The 12500-nt window shown below is 38.4% G+C and overlaps 1 protein-coding gene across 4 annotated transcripts in view; it reads right to left on the bottom strand.

Annotated features, from left to right (window-relative positions):
• Positions 1-12500, bottom strand: part of dlg5b.1 (discs, large homolog 5b, tandem duplicate 1) — a 64381-nt gene that overhangs the window by 35445 nt on the left and 16436 nt on the right. For 2 of the 4 annotated variants that reach the window (XM_081393610.1, XM_081393612.1), the window contains exons 3-14: positions 11172-11325; positions 10626-10769; positions 7499-7682; positions 6115-6374; positions 5182-5530; positions 4185-4415; positions 3463-3647; positions 2763-2888; positions 2353-2485; positions 2105-2232; positions 1853-2028; positions 1663-1766 (exon numbers count right to left, since the gene is read on the bottom strand). In XM_081393610.1, coding sequence (XP_081249736.1) covers positions 1663-1766; positions 1853-2028; positions 2105-2232; positions 2353-2485; positions 2763-2888; positions 3463-3647; positions 4185-4415; positions 5182-5530; positions 6115-6374; positions 7499-7682; positions 10626-10769; positions 11172-11325 — 2174 coding nt within the window. The remainder of the gene's footprint in view (positions 1-1662; positions 1767-1852; positions 2029-2104; positions 2233-2352; positions 2486-2762; positions 2889-3462; positions 3648-4184; positions 4416-5181; positions 5531-6114; positions 6375-7498; positions 7683-10625; positions 10770-11171; positions 11326-12500) is intronic. The other 2 variants (XM_081393611.1, XM_081393613.1) reach the window with 1 other exon arrangement.

Genomic DNA, 12500 nt, shown 5'->3' with positions numbered 1-12500 from the left:
TAGCCTAATAGCTAGTTTGATTTGCATTGAGAGATGATCTTATGGAAAGTACTCCATGCCAATCTCTAGGTATGGTGAAGGCTATGTGATGATGATGTGGGGCTATTTTAATTCCAAAGGCCAAGGGAACTTTATCAGGATGCATAGTATCCTAAAAAATAAATAAATAAAAAATACTTAAAAATAAAAATCTGCCTGCCTCTATGGGAATTTAACATAGGGGTGTCCAAACTTATGCACCCTGTATTTTAAGGAAGAACATTTATTTATTTACGATACATTATTCATTCACAAAGAAAATGGGTGTCCTTAAAGGTTGGATTTTTCCTAATTTTTTAAATTAAGGCATTAAGTTCAATTTCCAAAAGATGATTTTTTATTCCTCTTTTTAGTCAACTTTAGCATGGGTGTCTAAACTTATGCAGAGCACTGTACATGCCTGTGTTTACTCTAATGAGCCAGGATACATGCAAATTAACCTCTGCTCCATCTACCAATCAGAGCTTCACGATTTTATGCAGGGCTCGACAACGAGGACTGCCCGATGGCCAAGAGATGACAGAACTGTCACGGTCCCGATTGGGCCGATCATTGTCTTGAATGTTTATCATTTGCACGTGTTTTTAATCCTTGTTATTCAAGAAGATGCAAAAAAGAGCTCAATTTGGTACTCGATGTGTGAGAAGTTTTGTGTGCTCACCAATCCGGAGTGCAGCGTGCGAATAAATGAATTGATTTCTCTTTCACGTCTTCTTGCTTGAACGGACAATTTCTCACAAAATTATGTCAACATGCCTGTCTAGACGAGTATACTAGTACACATAGTTTTGCCTTAAAGGAATATTATTTTTCTTCCTAGTATGGAAGTCAATGGGGTCCATAAACTGTTTGGTTACCGACATTCTTCAAAATATCTTCCTTTGTGTTCAGCAGATTCAGATTGTTATATTTAGAGCCATATCAGCATTCAAAGCTATTTTCATGGCAAAAATTCTATTACAAAAATACAAATATCATATAAATACAATAAAAACCAAACAAACAAAAACTGCAAGTCATATTATACAAGATTTTTTAAATGAACATATGGTAAATCCAAAACCTTTCCAGGCATAATCTTACTAAAGCCCTTAAGCGAGGTAACTTCATAAAAGAGCATTCTACTTGTATTAAGTCCAGGACAATCTAATAAAATATGTTTAACAATCTTCCAAAACATGCATAAAGTTGGGGCTTCACGTTTAAGCAAAAAAGCATGGATCAAACTTGTATGACCCATACGACTGTGTTCAGCAGAAGAAAGAAATTCATACAGGTTTAAAACAAGAGGAAGGAGAGTAAATGATGACAGAAATTTCATTTTTTTAACTGAACTATTCCTTTAAGGGAGTGTAAACAGTTGAGAAAGACAAGGCATGTGTATCAGTATCAGTGTATTGGATCTGTGCATTATTTCTTAAAGTGACAGCAGCCTAATATTCCTGCGGCTGTCTGTGTTCTTAATGATAATCAAACTATAAAATACTCACTGCTCTTGACTAAACAGGGACTCATTTTTTCCACTGATTTACACAATTGGGGTCATACTTTAGTTTGAGACTGAATTGATATACAACAGAAAAACTAGTGCTGATCAAACGGATATTGAACTAGTGGACTCACATTGAGAACCCGATCGCCCGGACACACCGAACCATCCCTGGCTGCAGGACTGCCTGGAGAAACAGACGATACGAACATGCCACTCTCCAACCCAACGCCACAATCTGCAGGACAGAGACAGAGAGCCACTGTGATGATGACGGTAGTTTATCTGCTTGACCAACTGAGAGGCTAAGACCCATGATATGACCTTTATGCCCTGCCAGTGTAAGATGAACAGAGGTGACCATCCTTCCTCCAAGAGACTTCCTCCTGCGCACCACCATGTTGATGACCCCGCCTCCACTGAACACCACCTTTATGACCTGCTTCCGGTCCTTATTGGCAAGATCCACATCATTTATCTTCAACAACCAGTCATTCACTCTGCGGGACGAATAAACGATGGTTAGAAGCGAACACGAATGTTTCACAGAAGACCAAGAACACCGAGCTCACCCACCTTAACCTGCCCTCCGCAATACTTCCTTTGTCCACCTTGCTCACGAATATCCCATAATCCCCGGGTAGATACGAGTCGCTCACCCCCTCGGCAATATCAAAACCAAAAGCACTCAAGTCCATGTCGTCCTATACGACAGATTACAGATGGTGATGTGTTGAAACTCTTGGTTAATACTTATATTTCAGCTTTATGTCAATTAACAAAGACGCTTTTAATAGTTTTGGAGGATCGTCAAAGCTTCATACCGCACTCCTCTCAAACTCCACCGTCTCCGTTTCCCACTCCAGCGAGTCCGTATCGATAGCCGAGTCGTGAGAATTGTGGGCCATCAGTTGGCGAAACCGTGCCTCCTTCTCCAGCTGCTCCTCCATGCATTCCCTGAAACGCATTTTAGGAATACTTCACCTAAATTACATCATCATTTACTCCAACCTGATAGCAGAGGGTCTGAGAATGATTCAAGATTCATTCTTTCATTCTATTCAAAAGATTAAGAGTCATTTTTATCGCTTTGGTCGCACTTGTTGATTTCTTTTGCCGTGGTGCTGTAGATTCAGTAGGAAACCGTGTCGTTCACATGCAGAAGCTTGTGAATCATCAACAGAACACACAAACTGTAGATTCCCTGATGTGATAGTGTGTTCCTGAGACTCACTTGAGCTCCTTCAGTTCTCGCACTGCGTCGTTCTTTTGTTTCCGCAGGTCGTCGAGGTTTCTCAGAGCATCGGCGAGATCGCTAACAGCTCGGTCCCTCTCGCGTCGCAGGTTATCGCACAACGTCCTGATACACACACAGAGAAACATAGCAATAATCAGCTTTAGCCAATGTTTTATGGAGCTAAAATAGTCTCAAATCTAACATTCAAAACATGATTCACAAATAAAATAATTCACATTCACAAAATACGATCTGCAAATGCAGAACCAAATTTACAGATTCACAAATGCAAATCACAATTTATAAATACAATCTTGTACAAATTGATTGTTGAAACTGCATTTGCAAATCTTCGTGAGTGTGTGTGTGTGTGTGTGTGTGTGTGTGTGTGTGTGTGTGTGTGTGTGTGTGTGTGTGTGTTTTAAGACTTTGTTCCCTAGTCCGGCAAATCACAATACACCTTGCTCAATGCTTTGACTCAGACAAATATATTAAAATATATGATTTTGACACCATTTTAGCTCCATACTGTTTACACACTGTCACATCTGTTTATAATTTCCTTGTTGGATTTGAAAATATGTAATTGGATGGGTTTTAACAATTATACAGGCACATTTTTCACACTCGAACTGAATCACATCACATGTATAACAGAATTAAAGGTATAAAAGGGTTTTTGGTAGCATCTGCTCACCGTATGCTCTCTCTCTCTGCTACGATCTTGTCTCTCTCCTGAAAGGCCCAATCTCTCCTGCATTTCGCCACCTCTGCCTCCTGCACAGCCTCCTGGAGCTCCTCCGACACGGCCTCGCACTGTTTCCTCAGAACCTCCAGCTCCTTACTGACGCGCTCGATGTCCAGCGTTGCACTGTCCTGCTTCTGCAGTGAGAGAGCCAGGATTTGAAATTAACACCCGCCAAATGCAGATAAAAATCAACTGTGACGGGTAACGCTGTCAAATCAGCCAATTTGCAGTGTTACTTATGATGTTTACTCACTTTGCTGGAGAAGTTCGTGTAAGACAAATCTGCGCAGATTTAGCGCAAATACTCGTGAGTCATGATTTAATAAATACAGCGTACTGCGCAGAATCTGCTCATATCTGGCTTACTTGAACACACACGTCACTACGCATCACATAACAGTGCGCTTGTTCACTTGCATTGAAGCAATTGCGAAGATTAAAAAGCATTTGGTTAACAGAAAAGATATTGTTATTTCCCAACATCCTACATTGTTTTGATGTTCTTTGTATTGTATTGATCTGTTCAACACATTTTTGGTGAAAAGGATGATAAAAATTTAGCAGCCAAATTGGCGGGTGAGTGAAAAAGTTAATTTCAAACCCTGGTTTTAACATCAATGAAATGATATAACTCTATAAGTCCAGAGGTGGTCTGAACACAGGACATGTACCTGTCTGGCCTGGTAATACTCTCTCAGGAGCTGGTCTCTTTGGATAATGGCCTCCGTCCGCTCCTTACGGGCCACGTCGCGCTCCTCTCGCACCATCTCGATGTCCTTACAGGCCTGGCTCAGCTCCTTCTGCGTCTCCACCTTGTCCTGCACCTCGTGACAGTACTTCTCCAGCAGCTCCGTCTTCTCCCGGATCGCCCGGTCCCGGTCCAGCAGAGCGGAGTTCAGTTCCTGCATACACAACAAAGGTCAAACCATCAGTAATAAATTCTGCATGACAAAAAGGCAATGTTGAGTCTTTAGAGGTTCTTTAGGGTTCATTTTATTTCTTCAATTGAAACACTTTTGATTGATGATTCAAATGCATCAGTGAGTCTTTTAAATGAATCTTCTGAATGAACAGTTTAGCTAAAATGAATCAGACTTTAATTATAGATCCAGTTGCCTTTGTCGTTCTGCTGGCTAGGAGACACATATTGGTCAACTGGAAGTCCAAAATGTGCCCTTCACATTCTCATTGGCTAAAGCATCAGATGTTCTTTATTTTATTAACTTAACTTTTCCCTAAAGAAGTGTTCAAATAAGGTTTGGAAGTTGTGGAGTTCAATCTTCAGTATATTAAAGAGAGTAATTTCTTAACCAGTCCTAATTAGGACAGTTTGATTTGCTTTCTGATTGTTGTATTACAAATGTCATAAACAACTGACTTTTGATTTTGACTGTGGTTTGTTTGTTTAATATGTTATTTGTTTTTGCTGTTTGTTTGTATTTGTTTATTAATATTGGTACACATTATGTTTATCTATGCTTTTTGTCACTGTTTACACTCTTATTTGGGTTTATAATCAATAAAAAAAAACTGGAGGAGACAAATGTGTAAATATCTACCAAAAAAAAGTAAATAATGAAACGGAGCATGTTTGATTATTGCCTCGTCTCGCTCACACACAATACACGATTACGCAAGTCAAACGGTTTGTGAACATTTCATATTTACTTTAAATGTTGTCTTTAGTAGTTGTGTGTGTTTGACCTGTCTCAGAGCCTCGATCTCGTCGCTGGCAACCCTCCTCTCGCCAGACGTGTTCTTGAGTTTGGCCTCGGCCGCCTCCAGGCCGGTCTGCAGCTTATCCACCTCCTTGATGACCTGATCTCTCTCGCTCATGATCAGCCTGTACTCGTTTAACACGGAGTCTCTCTCCTCCTTCAGCTTCTCGCCGTCTTTCACCGCCTTCAGCTGCAGGGTCTTATAGCGCGTGTTCTCCATCTGAAGACGGTCAGTTTCTCTCTGCAGCTCCTCGTTCTGAGCCGACATCTTATTCAGCTCCTGCTGGAGACTCTCAAACCTGAAAGAGATTCATATTTCACCATGTTCATCTTTCTTGAGTGTGTAATGTCGGTGTTTGAGCATGAGAAAGGTTTCGGGAGTTCTTCTCTATATCAGTGTCAGTGTTTCTGAACTCCTGAAACGCCTCCATTGTAGTCTTGAGTTTCTTCCGGGAACACGTCACAATATTCTTCATTATAATAATTCATGCGCAGAATAAAGGGGCGGGGCCTGGTTGAGTTAGTTAGTAGTGTGTTAAACTGGCGGTTATGGTAAGGGGCGGGACATTTCCCAAACACACTCGAAGCGCTCGACCAATCACAACACACTGCTCCAACCGACCAATCAGAGCACAGTGTGCTTTTCAGAAGGAGGGGCTTCATAGAGACAGGAACTAAACAGAGCGTTACTGACAGACTGGGAAAAGAGGAGCAGTCAAATATGGTAAAAATGTATTTACTGAACATTTAAACATGAAAACCTATTCTAGTAGAGCCCAAAAACAATATCAAGAGCATAATAGGTCCCTTTTAAAACCTAGCGAGCCTAACAGAAACGGGAGCTCATAAGTGACTGGTTTGCAACTCTAGTGTGTGGTTGTACCTCCTGACGGATCCGCTGTACTGATGCTGGAAGTGAAGCGCAGAGTCTCTCTGCTTCAACAGAACGTCCAGCTGTTTCTGCAGACGTCTGTTCTCCTCCTCCATCTGCTCCAGGCGGCTCAGATCGGCGTTGTGACTCGCCGTTTTCTCGTTGTATCGTTTCCTCAGCGCATCGTACTCTTTCTTCGTCCCCTCCAGCTTGTTTAAGGCCGTGTCGTAAAGTTTATTCAGCAGGTCTGAGGAGCCGTTCTCCCTCATGACCTACAGCAAGAGAAAGAGAAACCACATTCAGCTCAGCACGATTGAGGAGAAGTTGAACCCATAACCAAATCACTGACTTGACTCAATTTTGAGGATTAACTACAAATATATAAGAGGATTATTCTGTGGTGAGGAGTGAGAGATGACAAAATGCATCATTACACCAGCTGGTGGCGCCACAGAATCACATTATTCCAATGAAACTATTTAAATACAGTAGCAATTATCTTATACATCAGTTGAATGTGATATTTATTCTAGTTATAGAACATGTTAGTCACTGGAACACATAACAGATATTAACAAGATAATTTGCAGGTTATGAGGTGATAATTTAATATGATTTTTATTTAGCCATTAAGGAGCGTGTCAGACTAATTTAGTTATTCTTTATTGTCTCGCACCTTTGCAACATCACAACAGAAATTATTTAACAGCATCTCTAATTTAATCTGTTTGCAAGTTCAATTCACATTCGTGAATTAGCTGATTAATTAAATAAATCAATTTAAAACACATCATTTAAGAGATATGACTCAAATGTTCATAATAACAATAATAACTTTACTTATATAGCACTTTTAAAGCCTCTTAGCACAAAGTGCTTCACAAAAGGCAAAAAGACAAGAGCATTACAAAATATAAAACCAAGAACATAATACATAAAGTCAATCAGTCTGATTTTAAGTTTCTTAAAAACGTATTTGTGTAAATGTGCTTTTACTACTTTGTGAAGTATTTAGATTCTTATGTTTTTTTATTATTATTATACTTATTTTACACATATATAAATACTTAAATATAATTTAAAAATCAATATATATATAAATATATATTATAATACTATTTATATAATAATAAATACTTAAATACTAAGTAGTAAAAGCACATTTATACAAATACCTTTTTAAAAGAGACTTAAAAAACAGACAAAGACTCCGTAGATCTAATCTCCATTGGCAAGCCATTCCAGAACATGTGTGCCATGTTCATGTAAGTCTCTGTATGCCATTTTTTTAATTGAAATATATCACTAAGTATTACTATATTCCAGTTTTGTTATATAGATGCATATATACATGATTGAATATCCTGAGTTGTGTCTGTACACGTGTGATGTGTACCTGTTGCTGCAGCAGGCGCATGTCCGCCGCCTCTCGCTGGTCGCTGTCGTGTATCCGGTGCAGTTCGTCACAGGTTTGCTGCAGCTGCGAGTGTTGCTGTAGGAGCTGCGAGTAGTTCTGCTTCACCGCCTCCATCTCGTCCCGCAGCTGGGTCTGTTCACCAACCACACGTCCGTGAAGAGTACTGAGAGACCGAGAGAGACGCACGCGTTACTGATCCACCCGGACATTAACTTCAACCGACGCATCAGTGAACAGAACATCAAAATGAATGTTAATGTTTATTTTATCGGACAGTTAAATGCACCAGATCAAATGAAGACAATGGACTTTTAGACTTTCATGGCACTAGGTCTTGGGTTCGCTTCCCAGTAACAACACACTGTAAATAATGATTTTCATGAAATATGTTTGGGCACACATGTAATATGGATAACTTCACTTTTATCCCTTTACTCCATTGTTAATGTTTTGTTTAAGTTTGATTAAGGATGGCTTTAAGGTGTATATTTTCACTGTACCTGGTGCGGGTTCGGGTGGGGGGGGGGTCCTTTTTTTCTCCTTTGTTTGTTTATTTTATGTATAACATACTTTTTGTATACATTTTATGAGACTTTGATCTGTTTGTATAAAAACTGTTATAAATCAAATTAAAATAAAAAGATTTTTCAAAGTTGATAAAACAAAGATTATTGGTTTCAGGTTTTCTACTTCAAAATTTCACGTTTAAATTTCAATTTGTTACAAGCCATATCTTTGTAATAATTTCTGAAATTTACAAGCAATTCCTGAGTAAAAATGGTTTCAAAGAAAATCCTAAATCATATTCAGGGCACATGTATACACTAACTGGCCGTCCTGTAAATGTTCGGCTTGCATTTGCACACGCACAAAATACAATTCAATTCAACAAATCAGAAATGTAAGATAATATTAAAGGGAAAATGAATGAAACTAAATTATTGGGCTAATCTCAGATGAAAATATCGAATCTGTGCCGTGTGTTTGCTTTAGCACCAGATGTTGCCTTGACTCACGGCAGCCAATCAAAGCCTTCCACATCACGCTAATGAGCACATCCTGCTGTCACACTGAGTTTTCAAATCAAAATTTACAAAAATGTAATAATTAATTAAAATTAAAAACAAATAATTAAATGCGATTAGTTAAATTCAAATTATATATGGTTAGAACAAAAATACAAAATATTGGCTGATATATTGGTTGACCACAAGACATTTTTTTTAAAAATTTAAAAATTAATTAAATAAAAAGTATATATCAGAGCTGCACGATTAACCATTAGAAGATCGCAATCTCGATAAAAACACCTACGCAATATCATTCCTAAATGACAACGCCTCACCTGTGTCTATTAAAAAATGATTGTATCATTACATCGTTACACCAGTAGGTGGCGACAAGTGACTTAAATTTATTAGTCATGGAATCATTCAAAAAATGTCCTAAGAATGGTTAAAACAACTGATCTGTCCAACACTGAATCGGTTCGGTGTATAACAAAATCGGTAACACTTTACAATAAGGTTCCATTTATTAAACTCTAGTTAACTAGATCAGTTAACATTTAACTATTAATAAACTGCACTTCTACAGCATTTATTAATCTTTATTAATGTTAATTTCACCATTTAGTAGCCTACATTATTTAAATGAAAAGTTGTATTTGTTAACATTAGTTAGCTTAATGCACTGTGTGAAGTAACATAATAAAAATACAGGGTTAGGGTTAAAGGGTTAGTTCACCCAAAAATGAAAATTCTGTCAGTAATTACTCACCCTCATGTTGTTCCAACCATGTAAGTCTTTCGTTCATCTTCGGAACACAAATTAAGATATTTTTGATGAAATCTGACAGAATTTTGACTCCTCCATAGGCTTCCAGTGTGACCGAAACTCACCGGCCCAGAATAGTTATTAAAACATCGTTAAAATAGTCCAAGTAACTACAGTGGCACTACATTAAGTTTATCATGCGACGAGAATACTTTTTGTGCGCAAAAACAAACAAAAATAACGACTTTATTCCACTTTTCATTTCCTTCTCTCTGGGCCTCGTAGTGTTTTTGCGCTGCGCGTCTGTGTTGCACGTCATCACGCAACACACACATGACCGGCGTCGGCCAATAGTGAGCCTACGTGGTGACGTGTAACACAGACGCGCTACGCATTGTGCGCAAAAAGACTACGCGAACCAACTAGAGGCCCAGAGAGAAGGAAATGAAAAGTGGAATAAAGTCGTTATTTTTATTTGTTTTTGCGCACAGAAAGTATTCTCGTCGCTTGATATACTTAAGATTGAGCCACTGGAGTCACTTGGACTATATTAACGATCTCTTTAATAACTTTTCTGGGCCAGCAAGTTTCGGTCACATAGAAGCCTATGGAGGAGTGAAACATGGCTCAGATTTCATCAAAAATATCTTAATTTGTGTTCCGAAGATGAACGAAGGTCTTACGCGGTTGGAACAACATGAGGGTGAGTAATTACTGACAGAATTTTCATTTTTGGGTGAACTAACCCTTTAACTAAGATTAACAAAGATTAATAAATACAGTAACAAATGTATTGCTCGTGATTCATGTTAGTTAGCCTAATACATTCACTAATGTAAACAAACCAAACCACATTTAACATCTCTTAAAATGAGAATTTTGTTTGTTACCTCATTCCTATTTTATTTGTGTACATTTTAATCATTAACATTAAAAACACTCTTTTTACGACTAAAATAACAGTAAAGGGTAAAAAAAAAAACTGAATTCCCAAAAATTAAAATGGAAAAAACGGAATTTGGGTCATTTGAGTCATTGAATCTTTCATTCAACCCATTTTTTTTAAGCAATTAATTCAGATCAATTAAACATTTTAAAAAGACTGCAGCAATAAACATTTTGTCATAAATTATTTTGTTTAGATCAGAATCGTGGGAGAATCTCTGTTTGAAAAAATAAAAAAATAAAATTGTGATTCTGAATTTAACCAGAATCGTGCAGCTCAAGTATATATGGTTGGAACTAAATTGCCCTCATAAAAGGTATAAAAATAAAATAAAAGCCCTTGAAAATCAACTCTATGGGGCAAATGTATGTGTGTAGATCTCACTGGTAGTAATCGGCGTCTCTCACGGCCTCTTCACATCTCTTCAGGGTCTTGGTGTGCTGGTTCTGGAGAGACTGTAGATCTGACATGGCCTTCATGCACTGGAGCTTCAGACGCTCGTAATCGTGACCCGGCTTCACGCTCGGTCTACAGACACACAGACACATGCGGTCAACACTGTGCGAAATGATCTGGGTAATCATTCATTAGTTGTCATATACAGGTCTGATTGGGATGTTTCAGTGAGATCACACACACAGAAAACCTCAGTGTGTGTTTTATCAACGTCTATCAGCATTCAGGTGAAGAGAAACACACACACACACAAAAAAAAGAGTTAAAAGCCTTATTTATGAAATAGTAATGAAAGTAAACATACTTTATTTATACACATAAAGCACTCTGTCCAATCTCACGCACTCATACGGATAGGAAAAGACGAACTGTCTGGCGGGGTCACAGTGTTTAGAGACTGAAGATCTGAAATCTCCAGCTCAGTGACAGTCACCCTGCTGGGTCTCGTTTACAGTTCCCGATGCGTTCCCGTACCTGCAGTCGTCAAAGGTGGTGCCGGGTGAGGAGAGGGCCAGTCTTTTGCGCAGGTCGTCTCGTTCACGGGTCACCTGTCTGAGTTGGAAGATCACCGTCTCCAGTTTCTCACTCATCACATGCTTCTCCGGGTGTGCAGGAGGCGGCGAGGATGCTGGGATAGACATTGTACATCAGTGCTCAGAAAATAAAATATTATCACATGTAGTTTCAGTATTAAAGAGGTAAACTAGCGGCACACATACAGTCAAACCAAAATTTATTCAGACACCTTCAACATTTCTCACATTATCACAGTTTATTCGCTATCGGTTGTAAAATGGTAATAAAATATGACAAGAACTCAGCTGATATTTGACTGGTTTTGTCCGTCCTTCTGTTAGACTGTCTCACACATGAATTATGTTGAATATCTGTCAGCTGTTAAATTTAACTACACAATTAGATAATACCAGTTTAGCTCAACCAATCACCAAGCAATGCTTCATTTTGTTCAGTCTGTGTGTGAAAAGAGCATTAGCAATTAAAGACAAAACACACTTCAGCAAAACATGATCAGCTCAAAGTGTCTGAATCAGTTTTGGTCCCTAATTTTTATTAATTTTACTGATAGTCACTGTATGAAGAATTTTGGGTATAATGTGTCACAGTTTACTTTATTTTGCTCTCCTTACTTACATAAATGATAGGGCTGGGTATTGAGACAAATTTCACAATTCGATTCGATTTCGATTCACAAGCTTGCAATTCGATTCCGATTCGATTCAGTATTGATATAGCAAAATGCTCCTCTCTAGAGTTAATTTTTCTCGAGTTTATGGTCACATGGTTTTTCTGAGGTAAATGTGACATTACATGACATTGTTTACAAGCTGTTTTAATGACGTCTTTCCACGGCTGAAACACTGATTGAGCGATTCCATGTCACATGATACGGATTTCGATAAGTTGTACTCTATCTTTTAACACTTTCAGATGCTCATTCATGTTTATTTCACGCTTTAACTGATATTATTAAGGCGGAAGAGAAGATCACGTGCTTCTCTTGAGCGATCTCACGCCACAGCGCCAAAGCGGCATTTATGTTTTTGAATTTCATAAGAAAATGGACGTAATTTCAAATCTGACACTTTGTTTCACATCAATAGTGGCAAAGCACAAAGATTATTGTGATTTATTGGATGGGATGCGCTACAATGTTCCATTCATTCATCAACTGAAAACAGGATGACTAATCGATTCTTGGGATTTAAGAATCGATATCGGTTCACAAAAATGAGAATCGATTAAAATCGAGAAATCGATATTTTTTTACCCAGCCCTAATAAA

This window comes from Scardinius erythrophthalmus (genome assembly GCF_964197995.2).
Source record: "Scardinius erythrophthalmus genome assembly, chromosome: 18".
Lineage (NCBI taxonomy): Eukaryota > Metazoa > Chordata > Actinopteri > Cypriniformes > Leuciscidae > Scardinius > Scardinius erythrophthalmus.
This window is presented reverse-complemented; position numbering and strand designations above follow the sequence as displayed.